Consider the following 20,856-nt stretch of genomic DNA (forward strand, 5'->3'; position numbering starts at 1 on the left):
AATTCATCAAGGTAAGGTTACACTTTTTAAATCTAGTTAAATTCTTCTCAAAATTTTGTGGCTTCGGGAATGGTCCCACAATTTCAAGGGACCCTTGAGCATTGGCGGGCCGGGCTTGGACCACATAAATGGGCTATGGGGCTTCCGTCGATTGAAATTTCAGTTGCTGGACCTGAAGTCTTGAAACTGTAATGTCCTTGGTTCGTAAGTTTAGATAGAACTCTCCACTATGCTGAGAAAATGAATTTGGGATAACGAAATTGCGACATTGTTTATCAACAGTTGAATTCCGCTGATATTGGCAGATTCAATCCTTGAGAAAAATTTCTTTGAAAATTGATGGATTCGAGCGAAATTCAGGTGCCAACAAAGGTTTAGTAAACCTTCTTTTAACACTAAAGTTATAAGGTAATCCTTGCTAAGTAAAGAATTAGTTAACTTTAGTTGGTGTTCATGGATCTTAATTTACTATAGATTATAAAAAAAAAATTAAGAAAGAAAATTAAGTCACACAATTGCTGTGTTATTTCAGCTTTGCCATTGTCCCTAAGGAAAGAACTAAAGTTATAAAGTATCTACTTTCCCTAAGGAAAGTAGATACTTTAAGTTTCCGTCGTGCCATTCATCTATGTATCTTTCTGCCCTTTCACATCTAGATTACAATAGATTCTCTATAACATCCCAATTTAGTCGGACGTCTCTGAACAGACACGGATTCTAACATATTTGTACTCAGGTAAGGTGTAAATGATCACGCACACAAAATTAATGGATTGCTTCTGCCCTCATATGTGTCATTGAAAATAATGATTTAGTTATCGTGGGTCCTTGTGTAAGGTTTGATGATTCACAACACTTCAACAATATGAAATTTTAATTTAAAGGTGTGAATAATCTGCTTAATGCTTCTCTGTACTATAGTGAAATGACATGTCTGTTTATTTACCAAAGGACCAAAGATTTGGAGGATTTATTGGTCTTAAGCAACTCTTTCATTAGAATCAAGCTTGATTAATCAAGCAAACTTTGATATTAACCTATCATAGCTAGAGTGACAAGTGATTTGGTTGGTAGAATGAACAATTTGCCTCTGATTCAATAAAAAACAGATATATCTTTTTCTCCATCTCTTATCCGAAGAAAATATGTGTTCAGCAAATCCCTTAATAATGTTTTGAAGATGAAAAAATAATCAAAGCATACTATTATTTGTATTTGAATATGTAGATTAACTTCTATATACACAAGCAATTATGTAAATGGTATCGTAACGGGACGTCTTAAATCATAAAAAGAACCCGCTTCCATAGAAGTAGAACGAGCTATTGAATAAGAAATGTGTAAATCTATAATGACTTTTGTCAAAATATGAACAAGTTGTAGCGATGTTTAACTCAAGTAGAGTCATCGTTCTGATTAAAGCGCCTTTTTTTTTTTAATCCTTTTTGGCAATCAATGTTGCATGTAGGACGACAAATCTGATGACGTTATCTTTATACCTGTGTTTTGTTTTACTAATTGATATTGTGAATAAAGTGGGATGAATATATTTGTTTTCACACGCAAGTACTAACGTACATCATGCAAGACAAATTTGCGTGACGTCCTCCCTTACCATGATTGTTTCTTGTTGTCCTTTGTATTAGAGAAGAAGCATCCATTAGTTATTCTCATACAAAAAAAACTCGATAATTGCTGCAAAGAAAGAATTCAATTTGTCTATTATAACAGATTCAGTTTTAAAGTGATTGGTTGCACACTAGATATGATGGTATCATTTGGATAAGGTTTTCTCGATTTAATTGTTAGGTTATCATGTTAAGATACTTTGCTTTTCTTCTTTTTATATCGTTTAAGGTTCAGATCAATTTAATTGAGGTAAGGTTAACTTTATAAATCTTTTTAAACTCTTCCACAAATGTACCCGGAGTTTTAACCGGTTGCCTATAGTCCTCCATTGAAATTTATCCGGGAATGCTCCGACAATTTCGAGAATGACGGAATCACCCCAGAGAGGGGGCAAAAGGGACCCTGAGCCAGCAGTGGGCCGGGCATGGACCGCCTTAGTGGGCTGCAGGGCTTTCGTCCGTTTTTCCTATTGATGTCACTACGCAATAAACAATGTTTAGCATCGCGCTTAAGCCTTAAACTTGAGTAGCTTGTTTTGCGCAGCTTCACAGCAAGAATGAAAATGACAAGCACATAAAGATCTTTCTAAATCATGCCTCTGTTTGGTCTCTGGTAATGCCAAAATTTGTGTTTTTATTTTCGCTGAAGGATGCAACTGGTAAACCAAACTGCCACATGACAATTACAAGAGGGTGGACGCCAAAAGGAATCACGAGTTCTAGGAAAACTCCCAAAGTGTCCAGCCAGAAACCCATTTATGTATGTCCACGAAGTACAGCAATAGGGAGTTTGAGGCACAAGGTCCTTTTAGTCAGTTCATTGTGTGGGTAATTTGCACTGATATTAGCTGGTGTCATGGGAGTCAAACTTATGCCTTTCAATGCAACTGTTAAGTGTTGATATCAGTCTTATCTTCGTAGCATGTTAATACTTGTCATTGCACTAGTATGTTCACAGCACACTTCAGCAGCTAGCCCCATGGTGCATGTAAGGGCTAGGGCAATGAGAGAGAGAAAGAGAGACTCTACAAGAGAATGATCTTTTATTACTCAGTTCTTTATTGGGAAGAAATTTCTAATGGAAGCTATAATGTATAAGAATATGGGGCAATCTCTGTCTTGCAGGTGTATCCATTTAGTTGTTGTCATACCAAAACTGCGCTTGAAGGTAGTCAGCAATCTTCTTATCCACTTGGAAGGCCTTGGGTGAGAACATCAGCCGAAATGGGTGGCTTTGATCGAACACGGCATTAGCAATGGTAATCAGTCCTGGAGTTCTGGCTGCTCAGAGCAGCAAAGGCCAATGCAGGGAGTCTTTCAATGTTCAGCTGGAAGTGGATGAGACCAGTGGGAACACAAACACATCCCCTTTGTACAACACTTTGGTGAAGAAGGTGTTGTTTAGTGGTTAGGCGTGACAAGCCGACAAGCAGTGTGCCCTCAGTAACAACCAGAATCTCGGTCCCACGGTGAGTGTGGGGAGGATTCAGGCACCCGGAGCGAAATCAATACGAGCCATGGAAATGCCCAAAGTGTTGAGTCTGCAAATTGGTCTCACGAAAGCAGGTGTGACTTTTGATCCAGTGGATTTGCCGTATTCCCTGGGTATCTGAACCCCTTGAAGAAAATCATCTGCTGTGACTTGTTTTGATCCTTGCAGAGCTTCCCATTCACAAATACTGCAAAAGAAACAGAATTCACGTTGTTAGGCTTATCTAAGCATAAACACTTGCCAGGGTAGTTCTTTTAGCATCGTCCAGAACGGAAAGATTCGACCGTTGCTAGAGCAGAGCTCCAACCTTTGGGGTCATTGATGGCCACACAGAAGTCCTGAAGAGGACTTGGGTCAAAGGCAAAAGCGGTGGCGGTTGCCAGAGCCAAGATGAGGAAGGCTAGTTAGAACTTCATTGCGGTTGCGGACAGGAGCGTTACAGGCTTGGATATCTTGCATGGACATATGATTCTTTTTTATAGATGAAAATAGTGCTGACCTGGTATTATGTTCCATGATAAGAAACGCCTGAAAGGTACCAAGTCTCAGTGTGCTGGTTAATTTCTTACTCCAGAAAAGAACTTTCCACAACTGCTACATCCAAGCTTCATTACTTTGACCTGTCCTCTTTTCCGTTAATCTGATATGGAAGTGGTCTTCTCCGATGGAATTTACGTCTTTTTATTTCTGCTTTGTTTCGTATGCCCGGTGCAGATTCACGTTCAAGAAGGTATAATTCACGGTTTTTGACTTGTGTTTCCAACTCCGTTGAGGTGATGCCAACGTGGTCGAAAGTTATGCTGCACGAGCTTATACGATTCATCCATTCCGACCGTTATCACAAAGGACTAGCTATTACCAAAGAATTATGATTGGCAAAACTCTTCAGTATTCAAACTATCATAGATAAGATTCTCCCTAGAACTTTACTCAAGATAATTTAAAAAGTAAAAAGCAAATCACAATGTCAAGTTAAGAAACTACGGGAAACAGAGACTTGTTACAACGAAATTGAGCTTTTCTAGCTTAGTTTCTAAGGAGCAGGTGCCTTTTTCACGCTTAGAAAATGTTTGAGTCGTGAAATTCTTCACTTAATTTCTGTAGTTTTATTTAACAAAGAAAAGAAAATTTTAAATTGCTGAAGTTTCAGTATTTAAGGTGTTGAACAGAGATATGGGCTGGAAGTCACCCATAATATAACCATCTCAGCAAGCTCTCCCACTTTAATTTTTTAACCGGGTCTTACCTATGTGGGCCTCCCTTATCATCGGTCGCCTCGAAATCCCCCAAAAAAGCAAGTCCATATTCATGAATTTTTGCAGAAAGAAAGAATGCTTGGTTTCTAAGTAAATCCATGTACTTTGGTGCTAATTCGTACGTTATTAATCATTACTAACGGGGATATATCAGCAACTTGAAAGTCTTCATGCTGCAGATGCGGAACATTTCTCCTCAAACAATCTCGATGGCCACCTCAATCTTCTTCTGATTGACCGTGACAATAAAATATGCAAACCAGAAGAGTAATGGTCAAAAACAAATCAAAATGTGTGATGCTGCCACGTATATTTTATTGGTGCAGGTGGCGAATGGAGTGCAGGAGTAGTTAAGTTCAAAACATGATGCGGAGAAGTATAAAAATAATCTGTTCTCTGAATGGTTCAGCGTTTGAAAGTTCTGGAATGGACCATTGACTGGAGCACCAGAGATACCGTTTTAGAAATCAACCACAGTGTAGAGCACTCTCGACATCTATTCCCTTCTTCTTCTCCCAATTGACCAGTCTGCTTTACAGGGGCCATGAGTAAATTTCTTATTCTAGTGACGAATCGTTCTGCAACTGCTTTGACAAAACTCAATCAGATTGAATTTCCTCCGTTCAGCTGAGAGATGCATGAATCTGATATGGCAGCAATCTCAGGATTGACTCAGCAGCGGGATTGAGGTTGACCGTTTCTTTAGAAAGAGCAACATATCCTGAAAGATCAAATAATTCATTTACTGGTGTTTTAAATATCTACCAATGGGCGTGTTTGGTAATGCTTTTATTTAGAAACAATTTCTGATCCGATCCAGAAATGATTTTTTTATTATACTCTTAGGAACAATTTCTAAGCATTTTAAGCCGTTTGATAGCTACATTCAAAATTTCAATTTTCAAAAATAAATTGCGTTTGATACCATCTTTAAATTTCTATTTCAAATCATTTTTTTATTTTTTAAATAATTTTTATTACTTTTTCTTCTTTTTTATTTCCTTTTTCCTCTTCTTCTTCAAAGGGTTGCCGTCTTGGCCTTGGAAATGACTAGCGGCCCGGCCAAATAAGGGCAGCTGACCTCGCCCGGCCCTTGCCGAGGTAATGCCTCGTTGGCCAAGCCTCATAGTAGCTGGGCAGGAGGCTTAGCCGAGCTTTTGCTAGGTGATCGGCCTCACCCAAATTTGGCGACTCGCGCCTCGTCAAGCCTCACTAGCGGCTAGGCAGGCTGGCGAGCCGCTGCTAGGTGGCGGCCTTGCCCCGGATCTAGCGAGGCGGAGCTTGCCCAGCCGTCGGCGGGCTCGACCTGGGTTTGCCCCAGGCGGGTCGAGGCCTCTCCCAACCTTGGCTCGGCCAAGCCTCACCCGAGTCGGGCGAGGCTCGCCGATGGCGGGGAGACCCGGGCGAGCCTTTGGCGGAATTGTCGGACCTCAGGGTGGTCATCGGCGACTAGTGGCGGTGGACAACGGTGGCGGCAATGGTTGAAGAAGAGAGAGGAAAGAAGAACAAGAAAAAGAAGAGAAAAAGAGAAAACATAAAGTTTGCTTGATTCTAAAATTATTTTTGAGAATAAAGAATCAGCTTCTTTTTTTTTTTACTTGTCGGTTCTATTTCAAATCTACTTCTGTAAACTAAAAAATAGAAATTTGTTCCGAGGATATAAAAAAGTTTTACCAAATGAATTTTTGTTTCAAATTTACTATTGGGAACAAAAAAGTACTATTTGGCAAGTTGCCAAACGCACCTAAAAGATTTGCCTAGTTGGTGATTTGCTTCCTATTCTTGAGTATATCATGCCATTGTTACATAGAGCATTGAGAATGTTCACACTATTTGGTCACCTGCTGTGTACTTGTGTCATGATAACAAGAGCAAATGGAGCAAGTATCTTAATATCAAGGTAAAAAAAAGCCTACCGGCCGAAAGTAAGATATGAAAACTAACGAGTATTCAAACTTCTGTATGTAGATATTACTTCTCATGAAGAAAACTCAAGATTTTAGAAATAAAAATTTGATATGTTGAAGGTAAAGGGCCTATTTGGCAATGTCCTGCTCTTTTGTTTTTTTTTTTAAAGAATAGAAATTCTTTTGATAATATAAACTAATTTTTATATTTTTGAAATAGAAAAATGGTTAGGGAATAAATTAACAATAGAAAAAAATAGAAAAAAATTTCTTATTCCTAGAAATAATTTCTAGAAATAAGTTATTTCTTCTTCTTCTTCTTCTTTATTTTCTTTTTCTTCTTCCTTGTTGCCCCCACCTGAGCCACCGCCCCATGTTGTTTGGCCACCACCGGCCGACCACCATTGCTCGTGCTCACTTGTTGCCGCTTGCTAGCCAGCCACCGCCACCACCGATTGCTAACCACCGTTGGTAGTGGTGGCGGAGTCGGCAGGCGGTGGCGGCAGGAAGGCAGAAGAATGTAAAATGAAAAAAAAAAAATTCAAAAAATTATTAAAAAATTAAAAATATAGGTTATAAAAAGAAAATTTGTGGATTGTACCAAACACATTTCTATTCTTTTCACTCAGAGAATAAAACTTTGTGGAGTTACTAAATGTTCTATTACTCAGAAATTGTTTTGGAGAATAGAAATAAAAAAAAAAATTTGAAAAGAAATTGTTTTGAACAGAAGTGTCGCCCAAACAGACCTAAGAAACCGCGGAAGGAGGACTCGCTGTGCCTGACTTAAAAGTCTCTAAACTTATTTTGAGGAGCAGCTGCGTTGGAATATCATATAGCGTAAAATTAATCAAATAGATTTGTGCTTCTAGCAATCTTATTACTCAAAGATATAAGGTAGCGGGACTGTCTTTTCAACTTTTGTCTCTTAAAATGGTTAGCACAAAATCTATCAAGACAATTACACGATAGGAAAGTTGCCTTCATCATCTACCCATCTTTAACAACTCTCCCACTTCTCTGAGAAAATCTGTAGAGAGCTTCGAGGTTAGAAACAATAGAGGGACATTTGGTAATTTCAAGGAAATTAGCTAAATTCTTCGGTGTTGATAGCAAAAGCCTCTTTTGAATTATAACCTTCATGCTTCGTTTTTCCAGAATTAGGTGACTTAATTAATATCCACCAGCTCAACATGGAAACAATCACACCCTTGATCCTCAAGTAAGTGATGTCATATAAGTTCTAGAAGCCATTGGAATTTGGAATAAGATATTGCTTACAAGTTCTAACTTTCGTAAAACCTTTCTGCTCATAAGGTTGTAGAGCAGTCGCAGCTTTGGACAACAGCATCTTATTTCTGACCTCCCATGAATTTGTGTTCCCAAAGGTACTTAATGAATCAAGTTTTGTGCAACAGAAGAGTGAATCACTGCTATGTGGATTGCTACTAAGTTCAGTATGGGGAAATTAAGTTCAGTGTTTGGGATGTTAAATCAGACGAAGTCCCCTAATTATTACTAACAGGAAACATCTACAGCCCAAAAATTTCCATGGTGAAGATGAGTGTGAAAAGAGTTTTTCCTTCTCTAGAAATGGTCAATTCAATCCACTTTGGACGCATGAAACTGTGTTCAGAAAACAGTCCTTGTGTAATCATGCTCCAAAGTGATGCTGAAGAGCTGAAGAAGTGAAGGAGGAAAAATGCAAGGTTGTAAAAGTTATGAATGAGCACTTCCATAGCTGATAATATGCATTGTTTAAGCTGGAGATGAAAATCAAATAGACTGCCAGGTGGTCATAGTGGTTATGGAACGGTCCATTGTTTGGAATTAAGAATGGGAAATAAAGATGAGAAACATTGAAAACTTGGTCTTCTGCAGGAAACTTGTTGCATAAATTGTTTACCAGGTCAAGCACTGTCATGTATAAATAGAGACCATGTCATGCAGGCACCTCACTCCTCCCTCGAGCAATATTTCTCTGAGCTAGGAAATAGAACCTGAGATTAGCCCCAACACCCGCCCACAATGAAGTCCTTTCCAGTTAGCCTTCTCATTTTGGCTTTGGCAACTGCAACTGCCTTTGCTTATGACCCAAGTCCTCTTCAGGACATATGCGTAGCCATCAACGACCCCAAGTCTGCAGGTTAAACCTCTATTCTAGTGTTATTGACATACAGTTTTCTTCTGGTCAATGATGCTATAAACAGAACGTGCAAAAAGGTTTTTGTTTCAGTAGCATGACGACATTGTTATCGATCATAACTAGTACAATAGTCATCGCATATTGAGTGATGCATATTAAGATGAGTTCTGTTTTCTTATGCAGTGTTTGTGAACAGGGAGTTTTGCAAGGACCCTAAGCAAGCCAATGCAGATGACTTCACCTTTATGGGGTTGAAAGCCTGGGAATACTGCAAACCCACTTGGATCGAAAGTCACACCTGCAACCGTCAACGAGTTTCCCAGGACTCAATACTTTGGGCATATCCACGGCTCGCATTGACTTCGGCTCCTGGAGGTTTCAAGCCCTCCCCAACTCACCCTCGTGGCACTGAGGTCTTGGTCGTCATCGAGGCACACTCATGTCGGCTTCGTCACATCCAACCAATTGAACAACACTCTCTTCACCAAAGTCTTGTACAAAGGTGATGTGTTTGTTTCCCAATTGGACTCATTCACTTCCAGTTGAATACTGGAAAGACCCCCGCTGGCCTTTGCCGGTTTTGAGCAGCCAAAATCAGGAGTCATTACCATTGCTAACTCCGTCTTTGGACAAAGCCACCCATTTCTGCTGATGTTCTCACCCAAGGCCTTCCAAGTGGACAAGAAGAAAACTGTCGACTACCTTCAAGCACAGTTTTGAGTACGACAACAACTAAATGGAACAGATGACTCAAGATATGCTGACAGAGCATTTGAGCCATAGTACTTATGAGATCATTGCTACTTTCCAAGATTGCTAAGAATAAATGAATAATTTTTTTCTCAATGTTTATAGGGTTGTTATATACCTTGTTGTATGAATCATTGAGCAATAAAGATCATTTACTAGAACCTCTTTCAACCCAAACCCCCAGGCGCTTTCTTCCCTCCCTCCCTCCCTCACTGTTTGAGGATAATTTCTCATTCGAAAGGGCCAAATCCCAAGCAAAGTCATTCCTCACATTTAATTACAGGGCGAGGATCCATAAAAATTCCATCGATGTCACCTTTTTCAAGCTCTAATTTGGTGGAAGCACAGGAAGAAGTCCCAGTCCACACACCGCTTGTCATCAGGATCATTTGCTTTGTGCTGCCTAGTTGTCTACTTGTTTCCTACCACCACGATGTATCGTCACCTTGTAGAAAGCATGCCGGTGTTATCGCAGTTCAACATCTGCATATCTGTGAAAACTGTCCTATGGCAATTACGTTGGAGCTCTTGATTCATGTGTTCCACTCCATGCTGAATTTCAGGCCATTTTGAAAACATGACTAGTTTCAACCAAAAAAGCCCGATTTGAAAACCATTCACTAAGAAACTGCGCCACATAGCAAAAAGAATACTCCCTAAAATAACTCAAGATAGAGTAGTTGATTAAAAGCAGAATATGGAAACTTAAAAGACGAAAAGAAGTAGGAGACAGAGACTTACTATAACCAAATTGAAGTCGCCTACGATATTTTATATGGATCAGGTGTTGGAAAGAATAAGCGAGCACATTAAGTCGTAGAACTTTCCGTTCTTCAAGTAGAAGGACAATTACCTATTAAACATTCACTACCGAAAACGGATTGGATGTGAAGCTCACTACAGATATGGAAATTAAGTAGTCGCCATCATCTACACATCTTCAACAACTCTCCCATTTCTCCATGTTATATTAAGAAGTGTAAACTGCGTTTAAACCTCTCTCCTCTTGCAATTTCCTATAAGCGAGTCCTCGTTAGCGAAGTCAAAAAATAACTTTCTTTTTTCCGAGTATAGGTTTTTTTCTTTCAATCATCGTCCCCAGTACATACTCGTTTTGGTAGGCTTCTGATTGATGCTGCGGTTTTTACATCCTTGGAATGGATAAAAAACAGCTCAAAAATGGAAGTACATGATTGAATCGTAATGCAATGCATACGCCTGGCAAAGCGATGAAGTTCCTGCGTATTTCCCTTTTAAAAACGCTTCATGTGATCCAATTTACTTCATCAAGAGGACTGGCTGACGTGTCGTATGCCGGAAAAGTCAAACCAAAATTACAAAAATTTGCAAACTCCCAAGGTCTGATTGTTGTGACTTACATCATTTGAGGAAGGTGAAGCACAATCCAAGTGAAATCATTAATTTTCAAAGTACTTTTTTAGGAACCAAATACGAATGGACCTATGGCATATTCAAAGCTTTTTCAAGTAAAAAACTAGTAAGCGCTTTTCTTAATTAAACCAAAGCATAACGGTGTCAAGCAGGATGAACTGGATATCAAATTGTGTTTTTCATCCAATGCCATATCTCTATTCAATTTGACTAGGGTTAGTGTTCCGCCTGATTCCTTGATCTATTCCCAGCATAGTTCTCTCACTTGTACATTAATCAATGCATGCTTGCTAGATAATCCCTTGCTCCAAGGACTTTTGAACTTTCAACAAAAACATAAAAACCAAAGTAAAGATCATGTTAATCCTCAAGTTCGCTGGTCTGAACAAGTCCATTCTAGAAACTACGAGACCATCTAGAAATCCATTCAACAGAATATGAGATAACCTTATTAACAAAGCCTAGCTATGTGAAACGACCTTAAGAAATGCTTTAGTCAGGATGAGATATGTTTTTGGTCTAACATATAAAGTGCATTGCAAGCAAGCATATGCTCTAAATATTCTTTTAGTTTCCTCCAAATAACAGAGTGGATCAAATTTTCTAATTTAACGAAGGAGAACATCAGCAACTCTAAACTATTTCTTTGGCAAATGTAAGCAAATGCTCGGGAGATACGGAGATTGACCCTTTCAACAACATTTGCAGAGACACTATTGTATGTCTTTACACAAACAAGTTGAGCTTGAAAAGGCGTCAGATATCAATTATATAAGACAAACAAGGGTGGACTCAATTACTTGGCTCAGTTTTAGGCCCCTAGATCACGTCAAATCACGCTCATTGGTACATGAATGGTCGTGACAAAGACCCATCACGCGAACATTCCTTGTCAAGACTTGGCCTCCATTGATTTAGTCTCGGCTCGTCGCGTCACTTCATGAAAGTTGCTGTTCATTTCCTTTTCGTAGGAATATAAAATCAAAGTAATGGACACGTGCTTGTAGTTGTTTTGAATAACCCGTCCATCGCGTCTAAAACCAAACTTGCATAATATCCGAAGATTTTCAATGTTGACTATCACGCAGAAAGCGCTGTACTTGGTCAACAATCTGCATTATATATAGAGCACTTGTCGCCATGCCTCGTCAAGTAGATTACCTGGAGAGAGACTAAAATCTTACTACTAATTTATTTAACAGGACTCACCTTTAACAAAAATTTAAGCCAACAAATTTAGTATCAACCAAATAAATCAATTGCTCTTAACCGTGATGTGCATCCAGCGAAAAACCAAAATCACTAATACTCTTAATTGTAACCCTTAAAAAATTAGCTTGTTAGTACTTTATGTGGGACATAATTATAGTTATTCCTTTAAATGTCCTTGTTTGAGCGATATGATCCATTGACAATTTTATTGTGCAGTGTAGTCTCCAACGTAAGATATGGGCTGTAAGTCACCATAATCTAACCATCTCAGCAAATCTCTCCCACTTTAATTTTCAACCGGGTCTTGCATATGTACCTCAGGAAGCCGAACTATTGTGCTTCTATTTATCATCGTTCGCCTCGAAACCCCAAAAAAGAAGAAAGTCCATATTCATGAATTTTTGTAGAAAAAAAGAATGCTTGGTTTCTAAGTACATCCCGTGTACTTTGGTGCTAATTCGTACGTTATTAATCATTACTAACGGGGATATATCAGCAACTTGAAAGTCTTCATGCTGCAGATGCGGAACATTTCTCCTCAAACAATCTCGATGGCCACCTCAATCTTCTTCTGATTGACCGTGACAATAAAATATGCAAACCAGAAGAGTAATGGTCATAATCACAAAAAAATCAAAATGTGTGATGCTGCCACGTATATTTTTTATTGGTGCGGGCGGAGAATAGAGAGTGCAGGAGTAGTTGAGTGCGGACCGTTTCTTCAAAAGAGCAACATATCCTGAAAAAAATCAAATAATTCATTTACTAGGTGTTCCAAATACATCTTCACCACTAAAAAGACTTGCCTAGTTGGTGATTTGCTTCCTGTTCTTCAGGATATCATGCCATTGTTACATAAAGCACCCAGGATGTTCACACTATTTGGTCACCTCCTGTGTACTTGTGTCATGATAACAAGAACAAATGGAGCAAGCATCTTAATATCACATAGGTAAAAGGCCTATCCAGTCGAAAGTATGATCTGAAAACCAATGAGTATTCAAAATTCTGTATGTAGATACTACTCCCCAGGGAGAAAAACTCAAGATTGTTAGTAATAAAAATTTGATATGTGGAAGGTAAGGGCTTGTTTGGTAATGTCCTACTCTTTCGTTTTTCTAATTTTTCGTTCCTGAAAAAAAAAAAAAAAAAAAATTATTTACGATAACGTCAACTAATTTTTATATTTCTTGAAATAGAAAAGTGGTTGAGGAATAGATTTGTAATAGAAATAAGAACTAGAAAAAAGCATTTTATTGTTTCAGTAATTTCTAGAAATAAGTTATTTCTTCTTTTTTATTTTCTTTTCCTCTTCCTTGTCGCCCCCTCGCCCTTGGCCATAGGCCTTTTGTTGTCCAACCAACATTGGCGGCCGCCGCCACCCACCTTCCGCTGTTGGCAGTAGCAATGGCAAGGAAGAATAAAAAAGAAAAAAAGAAAAAAATCTTAAAAATTAATAAAAAATTAAAGAAATTATACGTTACAAAAAAAAAAAATTGTGGATCATACCAAACACATTCCTATTCTTTTTCACTATGAGAATGGAAATTTTGTATAGTTATCAAATGCATTATTTTATTTAGAAATTATTTTGAAGAATATAAATAAAAAAAGGCTATTTTGAAAGGAAATTGTTCTCCGGAACAGAAATGTTACCGAACAGACCTAAGAAACCACGAGAGGAAGACTCACTATTACTAACTTAAAAAGTCTCCTAAACTTATTTTGGGGAGCAACTGTGCAATGGAATATCATATAGCGTAAACTTAATTAAATAAATTTGTGCTTCTAGCAATCTCAATACTCAAAGACATAAGGCAGCGGGACTGTCTTTTCAACTTTCGTCTCTTAAAATGGTTAGCACAAAAATCTATCATGACAATTACGATTGGAAAGTTGCCTTCATCATCTACCCATCTTTAACAACTCTCCCACTTCTCTGAGAAAGTCACTAGAGGAACTTCGAGGTTAGAAACAATAGAGGGACATTTGGTAATTTCAAGGAATTAGCTAAAATTCTTTGGTGTTGATAGCAAAGCCTCTTTTGAATTATAACCTTCGAAGCTTCGTTTTCCAACAGAATTAGGTGACTTAATTAATATCCCACCAGCTCAACATGGAAACAATCAGGCCCTTGATCCTCAAGTAAGCGATGTCATGTAAGTTCTAGCAGCCATTGGAATTTGGAATAAGATATTGCTCACAAGTTCTATTTTTCGTAAACTTTTCTGCTCATATGGTTGTAAAGCAGTCGCAGCTTTGGACAGCAGCATCTTATTTCTGACCTCCCATGAACTTGTGTTCCCAAAGGTACTTAATGAATCAAGTTTTGTGCAACAGAAGTGAATCACTGCTATGTGGATTGCTACTAAGTTCAGTGTTTGGGATGTTAAATCAGACGAAGTCCCTAATTATTACTGATAGGATATATCTGCAGCCCAAAAATTTCCATGGTGAAGATAAGTGTGAAAAAGTTTTTCCTACTCTAGAAAGGGTCAATTCAATCCACTTTGGACGCATGAAACTGTGTTCAGAAAACAGCCCTTGTTTAATCATGCTGCTCGAAATTGATGCTGAAGAGCTGAAGAAGTGAAGGAGGAATAATGCAAGGTTGTAAAAAGTTATGAATGAGCACTTCCATAGCTGATAATATGCATTGTTTAAGCTGGAGATGAGAAAATCAAATTGACTGCCACCGGTCATAGTGGTTATGGAACGGTTCATTGTTTGGAATTAAGAAAGGGAAATAAAGATAGAAACATTGAAATCTTGGTCTTCTGCAGGGAAACTTGTTGCATAAATTGTTTACCAGGTCAAGCACTGTCTGTATAAATAGAGACCATGTCATGCAAGGCACCTCACTCCTCCCTCGAGCAATAATACTCTGAGCTAGGAAATAGAACCTGAGATCAGCTCCAACTCCCGCCCACAATGAAGTCCTTTCCAGTTAGCCTTCTCATTTTGGCTTTGGCAACTGCAACTGCCTTGCTTATGACCCAAGTCCTCTTCAGGACATATGCGTGGCCATCAACGACCCCAAGTCTGCAGGTTAAACCTCTATTCTAGTGTTATTGACATACTGTTTTCTTCTTGTCAATGATGCTATAAACAGAACCTGCAAAAAAGGTTTTGTTTTTGGTAGCATGACAACATTGTCATCGACTATAACTAGTACAATAGTCATCTCATATTGAGTGATGCATATTAAGATGAGTTCTGTTTTCTATGCAGTGTTTGTGAATGGGGAGTTTGCAAAGGACCCTAAGCAAGCCAATGCAGATGACTTCACCTTTATGGGGTTCAGAAAGCCTGGGAATACTTTGCCAAACCCACTTGGATCGAAAGTCACACCTGCAACCGTCAACGAGTTTCCAGGACTCAATACTTTGGGAATCCGCGGCTCGCATTGACTTCGCTCCCGGAGGTTTAAACCCTCCCCACACTCACCCTCGTGGCACTGAGGTCTTGGTCGTCATCGAGGCACACTTGTAAACCGTCACATCAACCAATTGAACAACACTCTCGTCACCAAAGTCTTGTACAAAGGTGATGTGTTTGTTTTCGATTGGACTCATTCACTTCCAGTTAAATACTGAAAAGACCCCTGCGCTGGCCTTTGCCGGTTTGAGCAGCCAAAATCCAGGAGTCATTACCATTGCTAACTCCGTCTTTGGAGCAAAGCCACCCATTTCTGCTGATGTTCTCACCAAGGCCTTCCAAGTGACAAGAAAACTGTCGACTACCTTCAAGCACAGTTTTGGTACGACAACAACTAAAATGGAACAAATGACTCAAGATATGCCGACAGAGCATTTGAGCCATAGTACTTATGAGATCATTGCTACTTTCCAAGATTGCTAAGAATAAATGAATAATTTTTCTCAATGTTTATAGGGTTGTTATATACCTTGTTGTATGAATCATTGAGCAATAAAGATCATTTACTAAGAATCTCTTTCAACCCACCGCTTGTCCTCGGGATCATTGCTTTGCTAATGTTGTCATGAATTCCACAAAAATTCAATCGGGAAATCTAGGAAAGCTTGAAGATTGTAGGCTATTTGTTTCCTAATATATTTCCTAGATTAAAGTTTCAAATTTCATAATATCTTTATGGTGGAATTCTTTTCCTATTAGGTTTAGGAAAATAGGGATCTAAAAATCTATTTATTTCAGCATTGTACCTTGTACTCTTACGATACACTCAAATAAGAAATCATCTCTCTCCCGTGGATGTAGGCGGATTTTTTCGCCGAACCACGTAAATCTCCGTGTTCTTGATTATTCTTGTTTTCTTTCTCATCTAGTTAGGGTTTCTTCTGCACAACAATTGGTATCAGAGCAATCCAGGTTCTCCATTCCTGTATTGCAACTTTGAACTAGATGGATGGAAAGGTTCAACCATTCAATTTGATATTGAGCGATTCACCGGGAAGAATAGTTTTATACTATGGCGGAAAAGGATGAAGGATCTATTGATTCAACAAGGTTTATCAAAGGTTCTTCTGGGAAGATCAAACAAGCCAAACACCATCACCTGATGATGATTGGCTGACATAGAGGAGAGGCGTGCAGCGCAATCCGATTGAACCTATCGGATGAGGCCTTCAATATGTAGCGGAAATTGAATCTGCTCGGAGGTATGGCTCAAACTCAAAGCATTTACATGACGAAATCTCTTACGAACAAGTTGTTCTTGAAGAAGAGATTGTATTCACTTTAGATGAGTGAAGGAGGAGATCTGTTGGAACACCTCAACGTGTTCAATAAGATGATTAGTGAACTTACAAGCTTGGAGGTAAAGTTTGAGGATGAAGACATAGCACTTCTACTATTGGCATCGTTGCCGGATTTGTTTGACCATTTGGTGACTACGCTCCTTTATGGCAAGGAAACCCTGGAGATCGGAGAGGTGATTGCTGCCCTAATTTCAAGCGACACCCGGAAAAGGGCAAGTAGTTCATGTTGGAATTTTTTGTTAAAACAAAATGAGTGCCCTTTACTTTGTCCCACATAGAAAAGGTGGGAGCGGGAGGGTCAGTTTATTAATGTGGGATTTCCCTTTGTAGTTAAAGGAGTGATTAGGTGGGGCTAGACACGCACCATACCCAGCGTCTTGGTCTGTGATTTTGGCGCACTTAGCACTCTAGCACTTAGCACTTAGCATTTAGCATGCTTGCATGCCGCGGTTTAATTAGCATTAATCCCTTGCTTTTTATTTATTTATTTTTTTATTTTATTTTATATTTTAGTTCAAAGGTTGCCTTTTAATTTGAGAATTTCGGAAAGAAATATAAAGGAAAATTCGAAATTCTATTAAAAAAAAAAATTTATTCCGAATTTTATTTGTGTCTTTTCAAGACAACCTTTGGAAAATTACTTATTCAGTTTTAATTTTTCCGAAGGATTGCAATTGTTCGTTTTCGACTTCTTCCGAAGAGTCACATTTGTTTATCCGAACAATTTTCTAAAAACGTGTTTGTTCGCAATTTTCACAAAGAGTTGCAAGACTGTTTCATATATATACTTGTCATTTTTCGGAAAGAAAAGTGTATGGTCATTTTCGAGTTTTCTTTCTGAAAAACTGCAACCAATTTTCGATTGTTTCTTAGAGAGACTACGAGAAAATACTAAAAATTGCTATTTGGTATTCTCATCAGAGACTTTGTTGTATCTGAGGATTTTTGCCGGTGACCATTAGCAACGTTGTGGGGCAAATAAATCCTTAAAGAAAGTGATATCACGCCTCAAAGTCTGAGTTGTTTTTACTCGATCTGATTTCATTGTTCAACCCATTTTCGAAGACATATTTTACCAACAGTTCAAAATCTTCGAGAGAGGACTTTTGCAAAGGAGAAAAGAAATCAAGGAAGGAAGATCAACGAATCGAGGATCGAGCAGTAGGGGTCGATCAAAATCAAGGGAAAGTTCAAAGGAAGATGCTACGGGTGCAATCAAGAAGGGCATACCAAGAGATTCTGTCAAATAAGAACGAGAAAAAAGAAGAGCTCGGATGAAGCAAGTATAACCGACATCGTTGAGACCAATGATGAGGACGTCTTGTCCATATCGTTGGGGAATGACATCTTTGAAGATTCGTGGATCATGGACTCCAAATGCACTTTAAACATGTGTCCTCATCAAGAAGCCTTCGATGAGTACAAGGCATATGATGGTGGTTCAGTTCTCATGGGGGATGATACTTCGTGTAAGACTGTGGGTGTTGGAATCGTGAAAATCAAGATGTTTGATGGCATGATTAGAACCTTGGTAGACGTGCATCATGTTCGAGTCTAAGGAAGAATTTGATCTCATTGGGAGCACTTGAATCCAATGGATGCAAGTACACGGCTCAAGGTAGAGTCTTGAAGGTGATTAAGGGAGCTTTGGTTGTTCTTAAGGGACAAGGTACGGGAACCTATATCGACTTATAGGAACCACGGTGCAAGGTGGAGCAAATGTGTCCCACGGATGCTAGCACGGAGATAGATAACACATATCTATGGCATATGCGTCTCGAGCATATGGGAGAAAGAGGATTGATGGAGCTTCAAAAAGAGGAATGCACTCAAAGGTATAAAACATGCAAATTAGATTTCTACAAATTTTGTGTGTTTGGAAAACAATGCAGAGTACGGTTCAATGCTGCAACTCATACAAGCAAGGCGTGTTAAGTATGTACACACGAATGTATGGGGTCCTTCACCGGTAAAGTCAAAGGAGGGAAGGAATGCTTGTGACATTCATTGACGATTCTCTCGCAAAGTTTGGGTCTACTTCATGCGACACAAAAGTGAAGTCTTTGAAAAGTTCAAGGAATGGAAAGCTGAAGTTGAGACTTCAATGGGGAAGAAGGTTAAGTGCTTGAGATTGGACAATGGAGGAGAGTACAAATCGACACTATTCATGGAGCTTTGCAAGAATGAAGGGATTAAACGTCACTTCACCGGTTCCAGATACGCCCCAATGGCGTAGCGGAAAGGATGAACCGGACCTTATTAGAGAGGAGCTCGAAGCATGAGGCTACATGCGGGACTAAGCAAGGAGTTTTGGGCAGAAGTTGTCTGCATGGCATGTTATCTTGTAAATCGGTCTCCATCAACTGCAATTAAATGCAAAATTCCGAAGAGGTATGGACTGGTAAAATTGTCGAGTATTCTAATTTAAGAATATTCGATTGGGGTCCTACTTTATACATGTGTAGAGCTCGAAGCACTCGAAGTTGGATCCAAAATCAAAACAATGCATATTTCTCGGTTATAAGAAAGGAATGAAAGGCTACAAATTATGGGATCCAAGTGAGAAGAAAGTTCGACGAGCAAGGATGTTATATTCGATGAATGCAATGTTGAAGTCAAGATTACGTGCCACCTTGGCTGCTAGAGAGGAGAGCGGTAAATCTATCGTTAAGGCGGAGCTTGAAATCGAGAGAATCTGCAAAGAATGGTGAGTCATCTGATGAGGCTCCGAAAGTCAAAGAAGCGGTAGAAGTTCCTCGTACCATTGCGACGAGTTAAGGAAGGTGCACTCAAAGCATTGTCAGAGAGTACGGTTTGAGGATATAGTTGCTTATGCTCTTACCATAGGCTCTGGCGATCCAAGCTCCTATCATGAAGCTTTGAAAAGTGATCACAAAGAAAAGTGGATGACCACAATGATGGAGGAGATGGAGTCGTTACAAAGAATGAGACATGAGAACTTGTGAAGAAGCCCAAGGATCGGAATGTCATTGGTTGCAAATGGGTTCTTCGAAGAAAGGAAGCAGCAACGGAGAAGAGCAAAGAGAGATACAAGGCCTGACTTGTTGCTAAAGGGCTATGCCTGCACAGAAGGGGATTGATTTGACGAGATATTTTCCCCGGTTGTAAAACACACATCAATTCGTGTTTACTAGCTATGGTAGCCATGTATAACTTGGAGCTTGAGCAGCTAGATGTGAAAGACGGTATTCCTTCATGGTGACTTGGAGGAGAAAATTTATATGGAGCAGCCCGAAGGCTTCAAGGTGGAAAGGAAAGAGGATCATGTTTGTTTGCTCAACAGATCACTTTACGGTTTGAAGCAATCTCGAGGCAATGGAATAAAAGGTTTGATTCTTTTATGCTTCGTATTGGCTACATGAGGAGTGTGCATGATTCTTGTGTTTACTACAAGGTTTTGGATGATAAGTCGCTTATTCTGTTGATACTCTATGTTGATGACATGTTGATTGCTGCAAGAAAAATGAGAGACATTATTTCCTTAAAGTCTCGGTTAAGTAGTGGAGTTCGATATGAAGGATCTTGGTGCTGCAAAGAGGATCCTTGGCATGGAAATCTTCGAGATAGACATGCAAGTAAGCTTTGGGTAAATCAAAGAAGTATATTGAGAAGGTCTTGGAGTGGTTCAACATGGGTAAAGCTAAACCGGTTAGTACACCTTTAGCAAATTACTTCAAATTATCTAAGAAACAACACCCTGTTTCACATGAGGAAGTTGTAAAGATGTCTCAGTACCATATGCCAGCACAATAGGGAGCCTCATGTATGCTACATGGTTTTGTAGCAAACCATATTTGGCTCATGCAATGAGTCTCATCAGCCGATACATGAGCAATCCGGGTAAGGAGCGTGGGAAGCTGTTAAGTGGATCTTTCATTATTTGGCTAGAAGCTGTCGGAATGGGTTTAATGTTCAGTTCCAAGGGAGGATCGTCGATTTAGCGAGGTTATGTTGATTGAGACTTCGCTGGTGATTTGGACAAGCGAAGGTCCATCACGGGATATGTCTTTACTCTCGGCGGTGGAGCTATTTTGTGGAAGGCAATGCTTCAACCGGCGTAGCATTGTCTACAAGCGAAGTTGAGTATATGGCAATAAGCGAGGCTGTGAAGGAGGAATATGGCTGACTAGTTTGGTTATAGAGTTGGGTATAAAGCAAGAAAGTGTTACATTATATTGCAATAGCCTTGAGCAATATGTCTCGTGAATAATCAAGTGTTCCATTCTAGAAACGAAACACATTGAAGTTTGATATCACAAAAATCGAATTTGTGGAGAATGGTAGCATTGCTTTGAAGAAAATTGGCAAAAAAA

At 39.2% G+C, this 20,856-nt stretch overlaps 1 protein-coding gene and 2 pseudogenes across 1 annotated transcript; 2 read left to right on the plus strand and 1 right to left on the minus strand.

Moving 5' to 3' along the window:
• Nucleotides 1-2,763: 2,763 nt before the first annotated feature.
• LOC104417586 (germin-like protein subfamily 1 member 16) lies at nt 2,764-4,388 on the minus strand. The gene is given in 8 exon segments (XM_039300184.1): nt 2,764-2,898; nt 2,900-2,976; nt 2,979-3,030; nt 3,032-3,117; nt 3,120-3,215; nt 3,218-3,307; nt 3,422-3,520; nt 4,367-4,388. Coding segments are annotated over 8 exon segments (657 nt in total).
• A 3,876-nt stretch (nt 4,389-8,264) lies between these two features.
• Nucleotides 8,265-9,149, plus strand: LOC120287397 (annotated as a pseudogene).
• A 5,511-nt stretch (nt 9,150-14,660) lies between these two features.
• Nucleotides 14,661-15,559, plus strand: LOC120286618 (annotated as a pseudogene).
• Nucleotides 15,560-20,856: the final 5,297 nt, after the last annotated feature.

Source organism: Eucalyptus grandis, chromosome 8, assembly GCF_016545825.1.
Source record: "Eucalyptus grandis isolate ANBG69807.140 chromosome 8, ASM1654582v1, whole genome shotgun sequence".
NCBI lineage: Eukaryota > Viridiplantae > Streptophyta > Magnoliopsida > Myrtales > Myrtaceae > Eucalyptus > Eucalyptus grandis.